The sequence below is a fragment of the Rhinolophus ferrumequinum genome, chromosome 5 (assembly GCF_004115265.2).
Source record: "Rhinolophus ferrumequinum isolate MPI-CBG mRhiFer1 chromosome 5, mRhiFer1_v1.p, whole genome shotgun sequence".
Classification (NCBI taxonomy): Eukaryota; Metazoa; Chordata; class Mammalia; order Chiroptera; family Rhinolophidae; genus Rhinolophus; species Rhinolophus ferrumequinum.
Window position 1 is genome coordinate 78,702,170 of NC_046288.1, and position 24,131 is coordinate 78,726,300.

Below are 24,131 nucleotides of genomic sequence, written 5' to 3' on the forward strand. Positions count from 1 at the left end.
AAATAGATTTCATAGTCAGAGTATGTTCTTTGTATGTGTTTGTGAAAAGCTAGCAATGTTGAAGTATTCATGGGTGCATTATGTGACGTGTGCAATTTCTTTTAAATAGGAAAAGTAATTGGCTACGGAATGCAAAATAACTGGCAAAAATGTTGATCATTAGTGAAGATAGATGACTAGTACATGGGTATTCATTATACTACTGTTTTAATGCTATTTCTTCCTACTTTTGACTGTGTTTGGAATTTTCCATAACAAAAATTTAAAAATAAAATTAATAGGTTATCAGAACAGCTCTAAATGATTAGATTATTTGAATATTTAAAAAATACAGAATAAATTAATTATAAAATTTAAAGATGAGGCGTCATTGTGGCTCCCTTTTGATAGTGGCTCAAAATAACTGAATCTGTTTTTGTTTTTAGCATATTTTTTGTGATTAGTAATGCTTCATTTTATAAATCAGAATTTCATGCTAATTAATTTCATGTGGTAAGTTACTTTTATATGTAAACAATTAAAGAAAATTTTCTTTTCATGAACATAAATGCAGTCGTGGTAAATGCAGCTAGTATTGCATATAGTTTTTTGTCGCTGCATTAAAATAATTTCTTCTAGGTGAATATTAACCCAAAATTCACATTAAGTTTTTCTTAGTTTTCTATAATTTGTCACTTTGACGAGGAAATACATGTTTCTCACATAATTAAATTAGAAATCTGTTTTTCCAAGTTTTATTTTTTACATATGTAGCAATTTTAAAATGAGCTGATGTTAACTATTTAATAGTTTTTTGAGTGAAGCTATTTAGATGTAATATGATCCAAATGATTAGAATTAACTATTTTTATGTGGAATAATTTTTTTCTGTTAGTTGTAGGATAATGAAATATTAAGTGAAAGTCAAACAAGGCAAATATGAATATTTCAAATACTTTTCTGTTTAGCTATATTTTTAATTATGAAGAATTAAGTATTAGGAGTTAATACATAATGTAGTACTAGTTGATATAAAGATCAATGTGATAAGGTTGTGCTAGACTTCTGTGAAGTTAGCTGTGAAGTTAATATGCATCTTTTCTTCTTCCCGTTTCAGAAAGCTTAAAAAGTTTCAATAAAAACGGTTTTTATTTATTTATAGTATTTGTTTCCAGTGGTTCTCACACAGAATTGATTTATAAACCCCCTTCACGGGATGCTCTGAAATGTGTGTGGAGACTTTTTTTTGGTCTCTTCTGGGGGATTAGGTATACTGGCCTCCAGTGTGTAGAGGCCAGGGTTTCTGCTAAACACCCTAAAATGGACAGGACAGCCCCCCACAACAAGGACTAACCCAGCCTGGACTATCAGTAGTGTCCAGGTTCAGAAACCCTAATTTAAATGTAATGCTGGGAGTTCAGTAAATTAATTCTGCATTCTCTCTCACTTCACATAATTTAGTTGTAGTATATTCTTCAGGGTCTTTAAATTTGTGGTTTAGCTTTACCTTAATCTTTTTCTTTGACTTCTCTGTTCCCACCTACTTCTGAATTGCTGACTAATTCACTATTCAGCAGAAAGTCTTGCTTCCTTTGTTTATTAGCTGTCATCATATTGGAGGTATTGCTGGAGCCAGTGTGGAAGCCACAGTAGGGGACAAGGTTAGGTTGTTTTCAGTGATTCTAAAATTGCATGTAAGACTATTGATGGTTATTTTCATAGTTCTTTTTAGTGTGTCTGAAATTGAATTCTTTGCTTATGTAATTGTAATTTTAATAATGGAATTTTATAATAGCTGGCCCATTATCTAGGGCTCAAATTTTTCTGTGTGCAGATATTTTATTATAAATAGGTTTTTGTTTGTTGTTTGTTTTTGTAATGGTAGTCAATCTAAATCTTATTTTGTTCCTCTTGTTTATTTGTTGAGTAGGTGACTGGTATAGTGGCCCTGCAACTGAACTTGATACTGAACCTGATGAGGAATGGGTGAAAAATAGAAAAGATGAAAGTCGTGCTTTCCAGGAGTGGGATGAAGATGCTGATATAGATGAATCTGGTAAGCTGTGTGTGGAATTAAAATTATTACATGGTGCTTTAGTAATGAATATTATTTTAACATTCAAGTACTTAGATGTTAAAATTTATGTATTTTGCATTTTTTCTGAGGAAACTGTTGTTTTTAAAGCCTATTTTTAAATTTGAAACAATAATCAGCAAATTTAAAATGTATTCTGTTTGAAGTAGTTTTTAGATGTGTATAGGGTTGTTTCCCATGGTTTTATATTTAAATAGTTTAAAAACTCAGAAAATGATGGCTGTTTTCCTTATTGAAATAATGTACATTATAGTGCTTTGCCAGTTTACAAATGTTTTTTTAGGAACCGCTTCATTTGATCAGTTCAGTAGTATTTACTGAATCACCTGTGGCACAGGAAGGAGCATGAAGCTGTTGAATCTGTCCATTCATTTGTGAACAGTCGTACCACTTGCCTCATACTCTTGGTGTAGAATTGAGAAGTCATATATGTGAAAATTCTTTGCAAATGGTAAAGGGTTATAAAAACTAGTGGAGCCATTCGTTAAGCATTGTGGGAGAATTCAAGGGTAAATCAGACTTTTGTTCTACCCTTAAAGAATTCATAGGTGAGAGGTTAGAATACATGATTCTTAATTCAAAGTATATAATGAAAAATGCATTTTAATGGAGGGATAGAAAAATACTATTTGGGAATATGGAGGAAGAAGACAAAGTTTGTGTTTGATATTATTGAGATAATTACTAAAAGATAATGAAATTGTAAAAATAAAAATTAGTGGATAAGATATTCTTCTACTTGTAAAAACTGAACCTGTAGGAAATTTTTATTTATATAAGTTGCCTACTTGAAAATAGTAAGCTGGTCTGGCAAAAAAACTAAACATATGGGAAGTAAATAAACATATGGGAAGTAAAGACTATAATATAAAGATTATTCTTTAGAAGCAAGCTTATTTTTATGAAATGAAGGTGCCAACATTGTGGTAGTTTTGAATGTTTGGAAGGTGATACATATAAGGAAGAAAGAGGTCTATTCCCCTTAGATTTGGTGGTATGTTTACCCCGTGACAGGCCACTTTCTGGGAAGGAGGGTATAGGAACAAAATAGGGGGAAAAAAATCTCTGCCCTTGTGTAGCTTAAAATGTGGAGAAGGTAGGCAGACAAAAACAGGGGCAAAATATATACTATGTTAGGTAGTGTCAGTGCTATAAAGAAGGGATAGAGTGCCAGAAAGAGAGAAAAGAAGTTACGATTTTAAATAGAGTAATTAGTTAAGGTCCCCAGAGAAATTTGAGCAAAGACCTCAAGGCGGTAAGGTCTTTACTCAGATGTCACTTTAGGGAAGTTGATTTATCCATTCTACAAAATTAGTTCATAATACCCATGTTGAGTTTTAAACTTAGTGTGTCTCAACACTTGAAGATAGCCAGAGAAGGCTGTTGTTTCCTTCGTATTGAAAGGGAAAGGTTAAAGCTATAATGATCAAGCCTTTCTAAGGTAAGGAATATGTTTAGTGTTGTTTAGTGCATCTAAAACTAAGTTTTGGATCTACCGTCTGTGTTTGCTTTTTCAGCTTAGCTGTCTTTACTAGTCTTGCAGAGAAGTTATTGTTCTTCATAGGATGTTTAAAAATTTTTTAAGATTTCACAGTGAACCATCCATATTTAGATATGGAGGGCCACAGAAACAAGAATCATTTGGGGATAAAATTAGAATAAATAGGGTTAACTAAAAGTTATTTTTATCCTATATTTACATATGTTTGGCTAAAGGAGGAATTTAAGATAATATTTGTAAACATGGAATCATTAGTTACAAATTCAGAATTATTCTTCCTACTTACATTCCTCTTGCTAGCTACTTTTTTTTTTTTAAAACGAAACTTCCTTAACTTACTCCGTTAAACTTTTATATTTAGACATTCAGGTTATGTCTTCAACTAAGCATAACAATAGGACTCTGAGAAAGGTGATCAAATTACTAGTTCATTTTTTTTAGTATAAGTGTGTTTTTTTTCCTTATATCAAATTGGAATTTGTAGTTTTTTTGTTGTGTTTGTTGTTACAGTAGTGCATTCTGTTGTAAACATCCAAGTTCTACAGAAGTGATTAAGGGAAAAGTAAAAGCCATGCTCATTTTTAACTTCTTAAAAATTCTAACGTACTTTCCTTTGCTTGATTTATAATGACCAGGCTAATTTGTTTCAAATTTCTTCTGGCTTTGCGTCCCTTTTATTCAGGTAAAATAACGAATGACACTTTTATTGTGGCTTATTTTTCTTTTGATATCCTATATTCTCTTGAAGAACTCCTACTATTTTTCAAGAATTCAGAGCTTTTTCCCCAAAACTGTTTTCAGTGCCCGAAACTGGAGTTACTGATTCTTTTCCACTGCTGCCTACCTTGATATGAAAATCACCTTGAACCTTGAAGTACATGAAAAAAAAACCTTCCTTCTCATTATAAAACCTTTTTTTCCCCCTTTTGCCTCTTTTTAATTGTTGCCAGACCTGTTAAATATTAAGTCCTGGAGAGAGAGACCTTGTCCATTCAACTTGCTTTGCATACATAAGGGAGTTTAAGGATAGCAAAAAGTATTTCATATTTAATGATTTGGTGATTCCTTAGTAGTCTAATTATAATTAGTGTATCAAGTTCTTAGACTTTTGAATTCATTTTACAGAAGAGTCTGCAGAGGAATCGATTGCTATCAGCATTGCACAAATGGAAAAGCGTTTACTCCATGGCTTAATTCATAATGTTCTGCCATATGTTGGTACTTCTGTAAAAACTTTAGTATTAGCATACAGCTCTGCAGTTTCCAGCAAAATGGTATGTATAAATTAGCACTAGTTTGGGTATTAACAAAAAGTAGCAATGATCTAAATTTGGTTTACTTATTCCTGAGTTTAATTAAGGAAAAAAGACTTTACCCATGAAAGTTCCTTCCCATGGGTAGGCTATACACTGCTGACTTTCATATTATTTCATTTCAATTCTCACAGTAATCTTTGTACAAAGATGTCATTGTCTACACATTATAAAAAAGAGTCCAGACGCTAGGAGAGGTTAAATAGTTTATTCAGTTTTACAAATGTTAAGTGATGAAGCCCAGTTTTGTGTGATTCTTTATAATATGTGAGTCATGGTAAGATGGGCAAGTGAGATTTAATCTCTGTTTTATAAAAATGTACCTTGTGATGTCCTCCATCAGAATCTCCTTGGGTGTTCCTTAAAAAATGTAAATTTTCTGGGTCTCATCTCATAGTTACTAAAGCAGATTCTCTGGGATTTGAGCCCAGAATATATATTGGTAATGCAGATTTGAAGTCATTTTTACATGCACAAAAGTTTGAGAACTGGTGGATTATATTATTTACTAAAAGTTATCTGTCTCTTGTCTAACTGAAAGTCTGTAGGTCTTCACAGTGACTTTTTTCTCTCTTAGGTTAGGCAGATTTTAGAGCTTTGTCCTAATCTGGAGCATCTGGATCTCACCCAAACTGACATTTCAGATTCTGCATTTGACAGGTTAGTTATTTTTGAATATTTAAGTATGACTTTTAACTATGAATCAGTAGAATTGTCCCTCATTTGCATAATCATACTACTATTTTTTACTTTCAAATCTCAGTCACTATGGCTATAACTTGATAGCATCCTCCTGTCCTTTCCTCGTGTCCGTCGGTTCCCACTGATCCAAAACTCCAGTCTGTATCACCCTGTTGTCTTTATAATCCTGTACTGTGTCTAGGCCTTTGAGCCTTGCTGTACAGCCATGTAGATTGGCACTGATGTTTTTAAGAAGTTTTCAGTTTCAGTTGGGTTACAAGAACCATTTGGCAAAGCTCCCTGTTACATTCATGCTTCATATTCTGAAATTGTAACGCCTTCAGGATACACTCTTCACAGATTTTATTTCTTTGGATGCCACCAGTTTCCTTCCTAGTCTATCTCACTTTACTCTTTTTACCCTAGCGTTTATGTTAGCACCTCTCTTCCCATTTCAGAGGGAGAGCTGTGCTCTTCTTTGGCTAAGGCTCATGCTCCACCAATTCCTAGAGCTGTTTCCTCTGGATCGTCCTCCATAATCTCTTTCATGTGTGTTCAGCCTTTGCACTGCTGGTTACTTCACCGTAAAATAAACAAAGTCTTCTCCTTTCCTACCCTTCTGTTAGATTAGCAATACCCTTAGTTCCTAGTTACTCTTACTGTGTTTTAGATCTCTTAACATATAAAATAGTGCCTGACAATAAATGTTCAGTAATTGATTAATCATATTAAATTTAAAATCTTTATTTTCCATCTACTTGCATATAGTCAGATTCTTTTGAAGAATTGAACAATATCCACTGATAGCCTTGTTATCTCTTAATTATAGTTGGTCTTGGCTTGGTTGCTGCCAGAGTCTTCGGCATCTTGATCTGTCTGGATGTGAAAAAATCACAGATGTGGCTCTAGAGAAGATTTCTAGAGCTCTTGGAATTCTGACATCTCATCAGAGTGGCCTTTTGAATACTTCTACAAGCAAAATTACTTTGACTACATGGAAAAATAAAGACATTACCATGCAGTCCCCCAAGCAGTATGCTTGTTTGCATGATTTAACTAACAAGGACATTGGAGAAGAAATAGATAACGAACACACGTGGACTAAGTCTGTTTCTTCTGAAAACTTCCCTTCTCCTTATGTGTGGATGTTGGATGCTGACGATCTGGCCGACATTGAAGATGCTGTAGAATGGAGACACAGAAATGTCGAAAGTCTGTGTGTAATGGAAACAGCATCCAACTTCAGTTGTTCCTCCTCTGGTTGTTACAATAAGGATATCATTGGACTAAGGACTAGTGTCTGTTGGCAGCAGCATTGTGCTTCTCCAGCCTTTGCATATTGCGGTCATTCATTTTGTTGTACAGGAGCAGCTCTAAGAACTATGTCAGCACTCCCAGAGTCTTCTGCATTGTGTAGAAAAGCATCAAGGACTAGACTGCTTAGGGAGAAAGACTTACTCGTTTACTCTGGGAGTGAAAAACCTGATCAAGAGACTGGACGTGTACTTCTGTTTCTCAGTCTGTCCGGATGTTATCAGATCACAGACCATGGTCTCAGGTAAGTCATCAGTTGCAGAGTATTAGGAAATGGACATGTCCTCATTCTTTAATAGAACATAAAAATTTGAATCTAGGTCATGCCTTTTAGCTGACTTATTTAACGAAAGAGTTAATGAAGATCTATTCTACTTGAAAGCATTGGGACAGTATAACTTCAGCATGAAGTCTCAGTTGAGTCAGTTCAAATCCTCTGTGACATATGGAAGAACATAAATTTAAAAGTTTAATAAATACTTAGCAAATGCCTACAACACATTTTCTGAGGTGCTTTAGTGGATGTAAAGGTGAATAAGATTAAGAACTTTTACCCTCAAGAACTTAGGGAAGAAAGTATGTATATCATATTCTGTTGTTGTATATTATTTGTGTACATTCTTTAAGAGATTTGAATAAAGACGGGGGATCAAAGAAGAGAGACCTCTCTTCCAATTGCAGTAAACAATCAGAAAATTTAATGAAGAAATGGCACTGAATTTCTTTTTTAATTTATTTTTTTATTTTTATTATTTTTTTAAATTTATTGGGGTGACTATTGTTAGTAAAATTACGTAGATTTCAGGTGTACAATTCTGTATCACATCATCTATAAATTACATTGTGTGAATTTTTGAACTCTGGAGACAGACGAAGGATTTTGATAGGTGGCAGTGGGAGAAGAAACCATTCAAAGCAGTGGGGATCACGTGAGCACACAGCAGAGCACTGTTGTACCTGCTCTTGGGTTATTTGTTATGCTTGTTCTCAGCATTAACAATGTGTAGTAATTGTCTGATTATGTTTGACATGAGCCTTTGGAAACTGATTATGTGTTTTTTGTTTTGTAGTGGATTTGAATTTTACTAGGGCTCTTTAATAATGAGGTTAAACAGTGAAAATTCATCTTGCTAATGCCTCCCTCTTTTACGTAAGATCTTTAACAGATTAAATTGAACTCAGTGGGGAATGTTCAAAGGAGAATTGGTATTCTAGTTTGGTTGTAGTGAAGGATATGTATGGGGAAATGTGGGAGATTATGACAAGAGTTTGAATTCAGGGCAGAATTCCTTTAGAAGATGAGGGAACACACAGGAACTATTTTATCTGATATTATTTGGACTTTTTTGATTATCTAACAGTCCAAATAATATCAAATGGTCTTTTTTAAATTAGTTTATCTTGAAGGACTCTTTCTAAATCATTTAGATATTCATTGAGCACCCACTATAGGACTTGCCCTGTTCTAATTACCAGGGAGGCAGAGTATAAGAGATTTTCTGCTTTCACAGAGTTTATAATCTAATGGTAGAAATAGACAATAAACATATAACATCAAGCTGCATGTTCTGAAGAAAAGTATGGTAGGATTACAAGATAGAGAATACTGAGAATGCTTCTTCATATTTGATGGACAGGAAAGGCCTTGAAAGAAAGCATTTTTTGAGTAGAGATTGGAATGAAGTTAGAGAGTAAATTTTGTGTGCATTTCCTGGGAAAGAAACTAAGGAAACAGAAAATACAAATTTAATATTTAGAAAAAACTTTTTTGCATTCATTATGTTGGTTTTAAAAGTATTTCAATTAACCAGTTACAACACTGAGAACAATTGATGTCAGTAAGTTAGAGAACAAATACAGTTCATGCAAGAATTCAACTCAACTTACAGAATCAGAAAAGCTTAACTTAAGGGAACAGACGTGGTAGTGGGAGCATTCAGTGTATCCTTTTGTATTAGTCATTATGTTTTATTCAGGGATAAATAGCACCAGTTTGGCAAGTTGGTTGTATGGGGCTTGTTAAAAACATTAACTTACAAATGTACGTTGAAAATCAAAGTTTCAAACTAAATCAAAGCCATAAGGAATAGATAGTGTTGTGTGCAGTCTTAATGTAACATTTTAAGGTTTTCGTAGAAATGAAATAAATAAATCTTGGCTGTCATTGAATAAAGATAGCCTATTAATGTAAATTCTCAACCTTCTTTGGCCCCTCACATTGCCAGTATTGTTTTGGTACAAAGTATTCTTTCTCTCCTTGAATCCAAGTCAACTGCTCTTTAATTTTTTGCGGACAGCATATATACTGTATTTCCCCGAAAATAAGACTGAGTCTTATGTTAATTTTTGCTCCAAAAGACTCATTGGGGCTTATTTTGTATTCCGAGCATCCTGAAAAGTCATGCTAGGGCTTATTTTCTGGTTAGATATTATTTTTGGGGAAACATGGTAGTTTAGTTGGGTCTTACTTTTTTATCCAGTCGAACATTGTTATTTAATTGATCTGTTTAGACCATTTGCATTTAATGTAATTATTGATATGGTTAGATTTATGCTTATCATCTTGCTGTCTGCTTTCCCTTTGTTTCATCTTTTCTTTATTCTTGTTTTGTCTCTTCCTGACGTCTTTTGGATTTGTCAGTTACTTTTTAGTATCTATTTTTATGCACTATTTACTAGTACTCATTTATATAGTGTTTGCCTCAGGATATGAATGCATCTTTAAAAAATGGTGGTAAAATATTCATATCATAAAGGTTACTATTTTAACCATTTTTAAGTATACAACTCTGGCATTAAGTATATTCACAATGTTGTATAACCTTCATCACTATTTACATAACTTTTTTATCACTTGAAACAGAAACTCGGTAACTATCAAGCTATAATTCCTTATTCTCCCATATCTCCCAGAGTCTGGTAACTTCTATTTTACTTTCTGTCTCTATGTATTTGCATTGTACATAATAGATAACATCATATAAGTGGAGACATATAATGTCCTCGTCTGGCTTACTTCATTTCACTTAACATAAGGTATTCAAGGTTCATCCATGTTGTAGTATGTATCAGAATTTCATTTCTTTTTATAGCTGAATATTCTACTGTATTTATATACCACATTTTGTTTATCCATTACATTGATGTCATCATTGATGGACACTTGGTTTGTTGCTACCTTTTATCTGTTTTGAATAATGCTACTATGAATTGGAATGCACGTATTTGAACCCTTGTTTTCATTTCTTCTTTAATTTCTTTAGCAATGTTTTGTAGTTTTCAGTGTATAAGTCTTTTGCCTTGGTTAAATTAATTCTTAAGTGTTTTAATCTTTTTTATGTTATTTAAGTAGAATTGTTTTCTAAACTTTCTTTCAGATTGTTCATTGCTAGTGTATAGAAATAGAACTGATTTTTGCATGTTGATTTTGTATCCTGCTACTTTATAGAATTTGTTTATTAACGGATGTCTTTGTGAATTCTTTATAGAGTTTTCTACATACAAGATCATGTCATACACAAAGATAATTTTACTTCTACCTTTTCAATCTGGATGTTATTTGTTTGTTTGTTTTCCTAGTTCAGTTGCTCCAGCTAGAACATCCCAGTGCTATGTTCAATGGAAGCATTCTTAGTGAGCATCTTTATCTTGTTATTTCTAATCTCAGGGGAGAAGCTTTCTGTCTTTGACCACTGAGTATGTTAACTGTGGGTTTTCCATATATGGCCTCTGTGATGTTGAGGAAGTTCTTTTCTAGTTTGCTGAGTGTTTTTATCATGAAAGGGTGTTTGATTTTGTCAAACGCTTTTTCTGCATCAATTGAGATGATCGTGTGGTTTTTTTTTTCCCCATCATTCTATTAACATGGTGTTTTATGGTGCGTTAAGTTGATTGATCTTCATATGTTGAACCACCCTTGCATTCCTGGGATAAAATCCACTTGGTCATGGTGTATAATCCTTTTAGTGTGCTCTTAGATTCAGTTTGCTAGCATTTGTTGACGATTTTTGCATCTGTATTTACAAGGGACATTTGGCCTGTAGTTTCTTTTTCTTGTGGCTTTAGTATCAGGGTAATACTGGCCTCACAGAATGAGTAGGAAGTCTTCTACCTCTTTAGTGTTTTGGAAGAGTTTGAGAAGAATTGCTGTTAATTCTCCTTTAAATGTTTAGTAGAATTCACCAGTGAAGCCATCTGATTTAAGCTTCTTAGTTGGAAGGTTTTTGATGACTAATTCAGTCTCCTTACTTGTTACAGGTTTATTCTGATTTTCTGTTTTTTCCTTGAGTCAGTTTTGATACTTGTGTCTCTAGGGAATTTGACCATTTCATCCAGGTTATACAATTTGTTGGCATACAAGTGTCCACGGAGCTATTTTATAATCCTTTATGTTTCTTTAAAATTGGTAGTAATGTCCCAACTTCTGTTTCTGACTTTGATAATTTGAGTCCTCTTTCTTTTTTTCTTCGTTTAGCTAAATGCTTATCAATATTGTTGACCTTTTCAAAGAACCAACTTTTGATCTCGTTGATATTTCTCTATTATTTTTGTATTCTCTATTTAGAAAAAAATCTCTGCTCTAGTTCTTATTTTTTCTTTCCTTCTGCCACCTTTTGGTTTAGTTTGCTTTTTTTCTAACTTGTTAAGGTGTTCAGTTAGGTTATTGATTTAAGATCTTTTTTGATGTTCATATTTACAACAGTAAATTTTGCTCTAGGCCTTACTTTTGTTGCATCCCAGCAGCTTTTGCATGTTGTTTTTGTTTTTATTCTGTGTGTGTGTGTGTGTGTGTATGTGTGTGTGTTTGGCCCATTGATTGTTTTATAGTATACTGTTTAACTTACACATATTAGGAAGTTTTCAGTTTTCTTTCTGTTACTGACTTGTATTTTGGTCCCATTGTGAACATAAAATATACTTTGTATGAGTTCAACTTTTTTAATTTATTAAAGCTTGTTTTGTGGCTTAACATGGTCTTAGATAAATAGAATGTGCTTTCTGTTTTCTTTGATGAAGTGTTCTATATATGTATATTAGGTCTAATTTGTTTATAATGTTGTTCAAGGTCTATGGGTATTGAAATTTCCAATTATTTTTGTGTAACTTTCTATTTTTCCCTTCGGTTCTCTCAACTTCTGCTTCATGTATTTTGGGGCTCTGCTGTTAGGTGTGTATATGTTTATAATTGTTTTATCTTCTTGATGTAGTGAAACTTTTATCAATATATAATATCCTTCTTTGTCTCTTGGAAACTTTTTTAAAGTCTCTTGTTTGACAATAGTATAGCTACTCTGGCTCTCGTTTACTTTTCGTATGGACTATGTTTTTTCATGCTTTTGCATTTAGCTTCTTTGTGTCTTTGCATCTAAAGTGAGGTCTCTTATAAACAGTATATATAATAGATGGATCATGCTTTTTAGATCAAGTTTGCTAATCTCTGCCTTTTAATAGGAGAGTATGATTGATTTACATTTAAAGCAATTATTGCTAAGGACTTACTTATGCTTTAGTGTACAGTGGTATCTCGGTTTTCGAACGTCTCTGTTGATGAACATTTTGGTTTACGAATGCCGTAAATTTTATGGATCTATGGTATCATTAGATAGTAAAACTCATGCCAAGTTTGCAGTTTTAAGGATTGATTTTAAAGATCTGGAATGGATTAATCCATTTTGTATTATTTTCTATGGGGAAACCATGCCTCGGTTTTCAAATGTTTCAGAGCTTGAACGGTCTTCTGAAACGGATTACGTTCGAAAACCGAGGTACCACTGTATTGGTTTCTTGGACTGTCATAACAGAGTACCACAAATTGGGTGGTTAAAATGCTAGAAATTTATTCTCTCACAGTTCTGGAGTTCCAAAATCAAGTTGTTGGTCAAACTATGGTCCATCTAAAACCTCTAAGGGAGGATCCTTCCTCAGTTCTTTCAACTTGTGGTAGACCCAAGTGTTGCTTTGGCTTGTGGCAGCATAATTCTGGTCTCTGCCTCCATCTTCACATGGCCATCTTCCTCCTGTGTCTGTACCTCTTCACTTGGCATTCTCCGTGTGTGTGTGTGTGTGTGTGTGTGTGTGTGTGTGTGTGTGTGTATGAGAGAGAGAGAGAGAGAGAGAGAGAGAGAGAGAGAGAGAGAGAGAGAGAGAGAGAGAGAGAGAGAAATTTCCCTCTTATAAGGATACCAGTCATATTGAATTAAGGCCCACCCTAATGACCTGATCTTCACCTGATTAAATTTACAGAACAGTATTTCCAAACAAAGTCGCATGTATAGATACTGAGTGTTAGGCTTCAACATGTCTTTTGGGTGGAGAGGACACAATTCAATATATCTCACCAGTGTTTTTTTCTTATTGTTTTTGTTATTTTTCGTTTTGGTGCTTTATTTTGGCTATGCTGGTTGTGCCTTCAAGTCCACTTACCATTTTTACAATGTTTAATCAATGCTAATCTCATTTCAGTGTACTTTTCATTTCAGATATTGTGTTCTTTATTTCTAGACGTTCCATTTGGTACAGTTGTGCTCACTTCCCCTGTATATACACATACACACATGTAAATATATAAAATATATCATAATATACATATAAAAAATACAGAAAATATATAAATATATGTTTCAGTTTCTCATATTTAGATACATATTTAATTCCTTCAGCATATTTAAAATATAAAAGCTGTTTTAAAAGGCTTTGTCTAATTCTCCATCATCTTTATTATTTATTGGTCTGTTCCTATTGATTGATTTTTTTTTTCCCTGATTCTTAGAATGTCTAGTAGTTTTTTATTTGATACCAGATAATGTGAATTATACATTGTTGAATTCTGGATTTTGTTCTGTTCTAAAGATTATTACTTTTGAGTCACTTCCTGGTCTACATTATTTCTATAACATATACATTTCTATTACATTTTTCTTTCCTTTGACATGAATTGTTAATGCTTTGTTTAAATGTTTCTTTCTGTTGTTGAGGGCAGAACCTGTATTTTATTAATCTTGCATTTTATTGTTTAGGCCTGTGCCTGACATACTCGGGCATTGGTGATAACCTATTAATGAGTCCTACTGCCCTTGGGTTAGAGTCTAAATTCTTGGCCCTCGGCCCTCTGTAGTTTGTCTCTTGTACTTTCCTTAAATCTCTATTTTTTACTTCCTTACATCCTCACCTCTGCCAAAAAAAAGACAACAGGAAACAACACACACACACACACACACACACACACACACACACTCCCCCCCCCCCTTCAGTAGCCATACTCAGCTGTTTTCTCCAAGGTACCATTTTTTCTCTTCAGACACTTGCATTTGCTCTCTATCTGTAACGTACCTACATTTAATGGCTAACTTCTGTTTGTTTCTCTCTCTCACGGTTTAATTGTCATTTCTTATGGAAAACCTTTTGTGACCCCCTGCCTCTTCTTTATGTACCAAGAAGAGCATTATATGGTATTATAATTGCTTATTTAGTTTGATTTTCCACTCAGCTCAGTGAGACCAGTGAGTGCACAAATGGTTTACTCAAGTATATTTGTGATACGAAATTTTATATTCTATGTAGTCCGTCCTCAGTGTGCTGAAAAATTAAGTTTTAGAACAAGAAAGCAATCTCTATATTGAGATACCTTCTGAGATCTTTTAGACCACTTTTTAAAAGCTTTTTTATTTTTTTTATTATGAGCTATTCAACTTTATAGGAAAAATAGAATTAGTAATCTTTAAATCCTGTATTATCTTCCTTTGAAGTCTGCTGTCTCTTAACTGCTGTGGCCCAGTCAAGCCACTGAGGTTCTGAATTGTCACTGTTGTTAATTTAAACTGTAGGGATGGATTGGGGAAATCTATGACTTAAAAAAAAAAAAATCAGTTATTTTCAGTCAAAATATAAGGGGAAATTTGCATTTAAATCTCCTATGGGTATTGGGGTTTTGATAAGCTGTTTTTAATAGATCAGTTTTCTCTTAGACACATGCAGTTACAAAACTTTAAAACATCATCTTTACCATTCAATGTCCCTCACTGAATATATAAATATTTCTGTAACTTTGTCTAATCTCAATTAATAGTTTACATGCTTTTGTTTACCTTTACTTTCTAATTTCCATGTGTCTGTATAACCATGTTAGTGACTTTTTTACTAAGTTTATTGTACTGTTAGTTTCTTGACATAATCCCTTTCAAGATTGTATTGTTTCCAGTTTTCCCAATTTTTGCTGTTGTGGTACTGCTTTAAACATCATTGTACAGAAAATTGATATTTTCAGTTTTGTTCTTGATATTTTTCAGCTCTCCCATTGTCATTTTAGCCAACTTCTCATTTTATCCTATTTATATAAATGTTGTTTTTATTCTTCTAGGATATGCCATTAGGTTTTCATTTTTATTGAAATATAATTCACATTCCGTTCAATTCATCTTTTTAAACTGTACAGATCAGTGGTTTTAGGATATTTACAAGGTTGGCAACCATTACCACTGTCAGATTCAGAAACATGTTCATCATACTGAAGGAAACCCGAGACTCACTAGTAGGCACTCTGTATTCCTCTTTGCTTCCAGCCCCGGGCAACCGCTAATCTACTCTCTGTCTCTATGCTGATTCTGTCTATTTTGGACGTTTCTTATAAATGGAATGGTACAGTATGTGACCTTTTGTGTCTGGCTTTTTTCAGTTAGCATGTTTTCAAGATTCATCCATGCTGTAGCATATATCAGTACTTGATGACTGCATTACATTTCATTTTATAGATAGCTATTATATATGTCGTTTGTCTATTCATTAATTAATGGACATTGGGTTGTTTCCAGTTTTTCACTATTATGAATAATGCTACTGTGAACATTTGTTTGCAAGTTTTATGTAAATATATGTTTTCAGTTCTCTTGGGTATATACCTAAGGAAGTAATTGTTGAGTCAAATATTAATAACTGTAACTCTTTGAGGAACTGCCAAACTGGTCAGTAATTTTCTTGACAATTTTTACTCAGGCAGTCTGGTAGGAGAATGAAGATTATAATTCCAGGCTTTAGGACTTCTTTCCTCTAAAATTGAGTTACTGTAATCTTCTTATAAAAAAAAAGTTTCATGAAATTGTTTATTGCATGTCTTTAGGAAAATGTAGAAAGTTTTCTCAGTTAAATGTATTCTTGCCTAAGATGAGGTTAGTTACCATGTTTTATAGAAATTCTTAAAATGTTCTCATTACCAAATTGAAAGGTCTGTTACTAATGGTCCATTGGGCCATGGGAATACATACATTTTCATAGGTTAATATATCCTAATTGTTGCATTGCTTTTCTTACAGGGTTTTGACTCTGGGAGGAGGGCTGCCTTATTTGGAGCACCTTAATCTCTCTGGTTGTCTTACTGTAACCGGTGCAGGCCTGCAGGATTTGGTTTCAGCGTGTCCTTCTCTAAATGATGAATTCTTTTACTACTGTGACAACATTAACGGTAATGCCTTTTAACAGTGAGATGCTTTTGAAGAAATTTATTTTAAACATTTTGACAATTCTGATACTTCTTAGGGTTTCTAGATTTGTAATTATCAAACGTTTTTAGTCCTTTATATTTGATACAATTAAAAAATCACATAGGTTTTCATTAATGAGCTTCTCCAAAGGTACTTTTTTGGGGGGCAGGGGTGGCGGCACATATTTCAAATATCTATTCTGCCAGAGTTCTCAGATATGTAATAGTTTAGTCATTTGAAAATGGCAGGTTGTTGTAGAAATACTAAAATTCTCACAAAGTTTTGGGAAAGTCCTCTAGAAGGATTCAGCACTCATTAAAAATTTAGAGGTATTCATATGCTAGATACATAGATTTCTTAGGGATGATTTCTTGTAGGACAGCTTTATAAAATGCAGTAGAAGAAGGAGGACTTTGGTAATATGAACTCCTGGGGGATCCTTGCTTCCAAATAAATCATGGGAGATTGAGGAAAGTGGTGAGTGTGGTGTTGGGAGGAGGTGAGGTCCTTTAGACCTGACTGAAATCCCTATGGGACTTGGAAGATTGATTCCTAAACATACTTGTAACAACCACCGGGTAAACATTTCTTGATTTTTATTTTGTTTTGTTTTTGTTTTTAAGGCTATCCTTACCCTTCAGTGGGCCTATTCATTATGCTTTTGCGAAGTATATTCAGCATTTGATAGTTACTGGTAGAGACTGAAATGCCCAGAAGCATAAAAAGCTCCTTCTCAGTTATCAGTAAGCAAGTCAGTCTTCTGTATTTATAACTGGAAAAAACAATGTAGATGGTTCAGAGTCTACTACGCACCTGTCTTTTTACAGCATACACTGTTGTTTTTGAGAGCCCACTTCATCTTAAGATGACGGGAGGATCAACTGAGTTTCTCTTAGGTGGAATGGAGTGTGGACAGGAGCCAGGAAGACTAAAGGAATGGCCTCTTTAATGACATACTAGTAGGTAGAGAAGTTAGCAAATCTGCTATTAGAGATTAGATTTTCCTTAAAATATATATGAAGAGACAGGAGCTAGCAGCTCTCTTATTTCTGGAATCACATTGGTAATGCAGGACATGACCTTCCCTGTTCTCAAAATAGCAACATGAAGTTGGAGCATTTCTTTGCTCTTTGTTGCTTTTAGTGTATAATAGGAATGGTGAAATGAATGTCTAAAATTGTAGTTGCAACCTGCTCAGTGTACCAAAACAAATTGTGATCGCTAGTGAGGCACTTGCTTCTTGTGTGGATGCAGCAAGTTTGAGAAGGGGACTCGTTTTTTAAATGTACTGTCATGTCATTGTTGGTACAGTGTTATATGTACTTCTTAGGCTTAGGAATAGGCCATATTGTGAAAAGGAATCAGTAAGCAATTATTTTTATAAGAAAATAAGAAAATTCAGTTGTTGCACTTGAATTGTCCACATTGATTTCAGCCTGGGTTATAAATTTCACAACCTAATTTGTTATATTATTTTGGGGTATATAGATGTTACGGGGTGAGGGAGATTGGTGTCAGTTCATTTTAATGATCTGCCTACTTACTTTGTGTCTATAATTTTTCAAATTTTGAAATAATTGAGATGATAGGATAAAATTAAATACTTAAAATCTTTTGCACTTTGTTAGGATGTTAGAATTCCTTTGATTTTAACCAGTTTTAAATATATAAATTTTAAAAGTGTTCCAAAAGAGCTGCTACATTCCTTTTGTTGAATGTCAGTTTTCTTTGTTTTGTTTTGTTGTGTGTGTGTGTGTGTTAAGTGAGTGGTAATTTTCAATAAGTGAATTTTGGTGAAGATACGTGACTTTGAAAAATTTGGAAGGAAATTGACAGTGTTTGTATAATCCAATATTAAGTCTCCTTTTACAGCTTCTTAAGGCATCATTTGGGGGAAATGGAAATTCTTTAAAGTTTACAAAGGTGACTTGTCATATTAACTTGTGTTCCAGAGTTCCAGCCACTTGCTCTTAAAGCAATGCTCTGATACAATCTTTTCCTTAAAAGGACATATGGACAACCTAGAAAGTGTTAGAATAAAGTTGCACTGCATCCAGTTTTGCAAGATGACACGATTGATCCAGTATCTTTCACTACAACTCAACTTGTACAGTAAATATTGAGTAACTGCTTAGGGGGGGGCCCTTTTTATTATTTTTGAAAGTAGTTAATATGCTTTATGCATGGTCTTAGAATAATAGAGAGGATATTTAGGTAACAAATTATATTTTAAATATTTGACAGTAACATTTAACTAAAAATGTTTTTTTTTTTTTTTTTTGGCAAAAGGAGTTCTAAGTACCAGGTTACTAATTAAAAGAAGTAAATACTAATAAACAATATTCATTATCTAAATAATAAGTGATAAGTAAAGCAGAACGATCTGTTTCCCAAGCACTAGCAAAGATTTTGGAGACAATAATTTAGTAATCAGATATTTAAACAGTATCTATTGTGAGGAAGACACTGTACTAAACATTGACATAACATGTCATTTTGATTCTTCTGAATGATTCTTCATGACATTTAAATTTATTTGGTTGATAAAGTTAAGATTTAAATATAAAAATTTTAAAAATTGTCATTTAAGAAGTATTACATGAAATTGCATAGTTTTAGGTCTCTGAAGTACATTTGAACAATGATAGCAAATAAACTTTATACTGATTTGCGTTTCAATATATGTATAATTTATGAATTAAGATAGATTAGCTCATAGTTCTGAAGGTGACACAGTCTGAGATGATTTGCTCTCTTATGTTTTTAATTTAAGTTAAAGAGGAATTAAAGGTAAGTGAAGGTAAGTGCAGATATACAGCATAAGTAATATGCTTAATATCCAGGAAAAACAAATCATTCAATAATAAAAATGTGGGAAAATAACTATAACCAGCATAGTTCTTTCTGAATATTTAAAAAATGCTTTTTAATAAAATTTATTCTTTGCCATGCATTTAAAGAATTTAATGATTAAAATTTATTGCAAATTTTATTTTCCTATTTTTTTCATTATTCTTTAATGTAATTTAGCCATCATGTAATCATATATTATAATCATTTGAGTTTTCTATCTTGTATGGAGACAGACATTTGCTGGTGACAAATTAAATATTTAAGGGAGCTACCTTTTGAATTGTCAGTGTCTGTGGAAGCCCAGCTGTCTCCTTGAGATACTTGGCAACATATCATATCTTAGTTATAGGTATTTCTTTTCAGTGTTGCCTCACTTTTTCTGTTGTCCATTTATTCCCTTTCCTGAACAGTCCTTCAGTGATGTTTAAAGATCTTACTGTTAATATTGCTTATGATTTCCATGCTTGGAAATTGCTGTCCTCCCGTTTTCTACAATATGACACTAACCTAAGTTAAAGACAGTGATTGTTTTTGTTTTTTCTTTGCCCCAGGCCTTCAACAGCATAAAATCTCTTCATGGATGACATCACTTTCATAGATTATTAGGTCAGACACCTGCGCTGTCATTGACCTTATGATGACATTGTAGTTTTGCGGTAGTTACTATTATAGTTATTGTTGAAGTACCCTTAGGCTTCTCTAGGTAGATCCTACTTTCACATGTGAAAGCACTGATATATTAATTCCCTCTATTTATTTATATACGTAGGACCCCATTGAAACGCAGATATTCTAGTGCATATTTGAGGCAGGTTGCCACATTTTATACCAATGTGAGTGAGAACTTTGTGATGAATAAGGAGAAGCTGGCAGATAGCAATATTGGGTTACTTTCTACCTAATATAGGACACCTACTTATTTCTACATTTATCTTCCCCTATTAAGCCTACTATCATCCCTTAGCCTTTGAGAGCAAAGAGTGACCCAGGTGGCCTGGTGGAGACTGAGGGTGCTGGGCCTGTCTTTTGGGGCAGATGGTGAGAAGCTGTGTGGTATTTGGAAAGACAGGAATCTCTAGAATAGCTTCCTTAATCCAGTTGTCTCCTTTGAAGGCTCCCTTTTATTTTCTCCCTTGAAAAGCAGTAGCATACCTCACTTTCCATTACTTTCAGTCATCGTTTATGATTATTTTCCTAGGCCACTGTTGAATTCAGTATAACGTTTCTTCTTTACCTTTCTGTCCTTTTCAAAAATAGCAACAGACATTTGGAAGTATTTTAGGAAGTTTTAGTTTGGAAAATTATATGAAAGTCTCCATGTCTGTTTTCTCTTATTTCTCCTTTTTAAAATATGTGGATAGAATTACATACTGAGAAAATAATAATCAGATACATTTTTGCAAAAACCACAGGAACTAAGTGTGAGGGCAGGGTGAGGGTAGTGAAGCAGGGGATTGGGTCTTGAAGAAAGCCGATGGGTGATTGGGAGGCAAAGCAGTGACCAATGTGTCAGCGGTGAGGTGAGACAGGAAGGGGCAGCACGAAGAGTTGGGTGGGTTGAAAATAATAAAAGCTGAAAATATATTCAAAGGGCAAACCTGGTCAAAAGTTAACAGTGAGAGAAGAGTTTCAAACCATAGGATTCCGTATGAGGGCATTTCTAGTAAATAGGATAATATGTACTAAGACATTGTATTTTGACTTTGGTTAAGATGGTTAACCTTATGGCTTATTTTAAAGGAAAATAATCTTACCAGAAATGCTACTTTGTGAATTTTAAATATTTGACACATTCAACTTCTCATTTTAAAAATGTAACAGATTTTAATTTTGATTAAATGAAAAATGGGCTTGTGGTAATTCAGTTTTATGTTTGAAATAATTTTAGACTTTACTGTGGAAAAAATTAAACGTAAACATGGAATAATATAATGAATTCTTGTGTATCATTGGCTTCAGCAGCTGTAAACCTGTGGCCCTTCTTCTCTCATATACCATCATCATACCTGTTCCCCACATCCCAGGCATCACATCAGTTTTAGAGTTAAACAGAAGTACTTGAAAATAAATGAAATAAGCTGTTGCAGGTCCACATGTGCTTGTAAAGTTCATTCGTTTCTTTTCTTAAAGATATGTTATCATTTCCGTACTGAAATATATGAACGTTATACTTCTTTGCTTGTATATCCCAAGAAGTTTGTCCTTTGTATTTTGTATATGCTATTTCGGGGATACAAGGAAAAGTTAAATTTGGGAAATAAGTGTGTTCTGGGTGTTCAATTGCAAGTAGTTATTTTCTTAGGTTGATGTTAGCATAGTGGCTTTCTTTTGCAATGGATTGCTATTTAAAAAACAAAACAGCTAATTTAAAATTATGTTTCTGAGTTAAACTAGATATCCAGAGTACTGTGATTTTTCAGTTATAACCTATTAGACATAGTCTACATAGTAGTTTTATTAAACCACCTTCTATGTACTCTTTGTATGATTTTTACATATCACAATTGGAAGTATTTTGGTTCTTATTGATGAGTAATAACTACTTAACTGCTCTTCATTTGTTCCTGGTACAGACATACTGAAAGTCTTCATTGCGGTTAAAACATCCTTTTCCATATTTGCCGGCCTTTATGAAAACTATGATTAATTCAAAGTACTTAATATTTGAATATGTGCCATAGTATCTCCTTTTTGACATTTTCTAATTCTCAGCTATGATCCCTAATGATCTTTTATGTAGTATCTGGGTAGCATAATATGACAGGGTTAAAATGTCAGTTACTCCAGAGTGTTATTACTCTATTTTGTAGTTGAATCACAATTTTTATTATGTCTTAGATATGTTTATTTAGTTAATCATTCATTATATGCTTGATTCTGGAAAATAATTTCACTTAACCCTACCATATGATTTATTTTTGCTGCAGATGTTAGATTAAAATATGACAAACATGTTAAGTCTATATAGTTTTTTAATTTTTTTAATTTTGAATGTAGTGTTTATTGTAATTACTCAGTATTGGATTCTTTAGCTGATCTATTACAGATAATGCTGTTTTTGCCTTAATTATATTTCTAGAAAGGACGTTCAGAGTATAAGAAATCTGTTAAGTTAACTTGACAGTCTTGCTTGTGGGTTAACTCTTTTTCTTCTTAGATTTTTATTTTATAAGATGATTGCCAAAATATTATTTCCCTTCTTCTTTCATTTAGCTTTTGGATTATGAATGATACATTAGTTAAAGTCAAGCTATCGGCAGTTTTTGTGTTTGAATGATTTTTTATACACGCATTGTGAGATTTTACTTCTATGTTATAAATTCATTGGTAGTAAAAAAAAAATCAATGTTTTATCTCTTTCATAAGCAAGATTATTTTTATGTGATCCTTAAGAAATTCCTCCTTTCACACTTTTCTGTTTTTACACAGGTCCTCATGCTGATACCGCCAGTGGATGCCAGAATTTGCAGTGTGGTTTTCGAGCCTGCTGCCGCTCTGGCGAATGACCCTTGACTTCTGACATTTGTCTACTTCATTTAGCTGAGCAGGCTTCCTTTCATGCACTTTACTTATAGCACATTTCTTGTGTTAACCGTCCCTTTTTGAGTGTGACTTGTTTTGGCCCCATTCCTTATAACCTCAGAAATCTTAATTTACCAGTGAATTGTACAGTGTTTTTTCTCTTGTTTTTGTTTTAGAAAGGGATTAGGTCTTTTCATAAGGGTGAGAACAGTTTTATCAAATTTCTTTTAAATTGAATGCTTTGGAGATAATGTCACTAATGCCTTGCCATTTAAAGTATTTCTTAGATCATTTTGAGTTTTAAAGTCAATGGGTTATTGGTTCTCTTTCAATATAAACACTGTACCAAGCTTTGTAGATCTTTACAAACATGCATTTCTGAAATTTATTTTCAAAGACTGCACATTTTGGAAACCAATCTCTTTTCCATGTTTCCTTTATTTGAACAATTCTCAGAGGGCCAATTCAAACATACCCACATATAAGATTCTTTAAGATTATAGGATAAATTGGCTTCTTGGTGTTAGCTCAGTGAGCTACCAAAGCACCAATTTATTTGTATTTTCTTTCTTCAAAGATCCCTGGTTCCTATCACTATCCCTAAATTGTCAAATTTGGGAGGGATTTTTAAAAAATTCCACAATCATTTGAAGAAATGTATAAATAAAATCTACTTTGAGGACTTTACCAAATAATTCCTTTTGTGTTTGGATTTTATGTAAATCTTAATGGAGTTCTACGTAAAGTAGTGGAAAATAGGACTAAATATTTTATCTTTTTAACTCTGATGAAATCATGACCCTGATAAGCAGTTTTATACAGATACTTAATTTTGTTGAACAGAATTGTCTTTTTGAAGTTAATTGTGCAATAGTAAAAATTTGAATCTGGCTTATCTTCATTGCTGTGTGAAAAGATAATGGGAGTGGAGACCTACCATTCAGACAGGTACATATTGAGTCAAGTTTTTTGTTTTTTTTAATAGATTTTTTTTTTCTTTAACTTTTATTTATTTTAAGTGTGTTTTTCCAGGACCCATCAGCTCCAAGTCAAGTAGTTGGTTCAATCTAGCTGTGGAGGGTGCAGCTCACAGTGGCCCATGTGGGGATTGAACCGGCAACCTTGTTGTTAAAAGCCTCCGTGCTAACCAACTGTGCTAACCAGCCACCCTTTGAGTCAATTTTATATAATGCTATATGTAATTTTATGTCATGAAGAAGAGAATAGTAGATGGGATGCCGGTTTTAGAAATACATGCAAAGCTGTGGAAGAGAATGTAATTTTGCAGTCTTGTTATTTGTGGTCCCAGGTATTTTTGTTTGTTTTATTGGGGTATAGGAGGAGTAGGAGAGATATAATTTATAGGTAGACAAGTTTCAGTTCAAGCTAAGAGAAAACTT

General features: G+C 33.3%; 1 protein-coding gene across 2 annotated transcripts in view; it reads left to right on the forward strand.

The window, feature by feature from the left end:
- Positions 1-23,423, forward strand: part of FBXL5 (F-box and leucine rich repeat protein 5) — a 38,651-nt gene extending 15,228 nt beyond the window's left edge. For both annotated transcript variants that reach the window (XM_033106644.1, XM_033106643.1), the window contains exons 6-11: positions 1,910-2,035; positions 4,701-4,849; positions 5,466-5,548; positions 6,399-7,127; positions 16,189-16,337; positions 22,639-23,423. In XM_033106644.1, the coding sequence (XP_032962535.1) occupies positions 1,910-2,035; positions 4,701-4,849; positions 5,466-5,548; positions 6,399-7,127; positions 16,189-16,337; positions 22,639-22,715 (1,313 nt within the window). In that variant the 3' untranslated portion in view covers positions 22,716-23,423. The remainder of the gene's footprint in view (positions 1-1,909; positions 2,036-4,700; positions 4,850-5,465; positions 5,549-6,398; positions 7,128-16,188; positions 16,338-22,638) is intronic.
- The last annotated feature ends 708 nt before the right edge of the window (positions 23,424-24,131 follow it).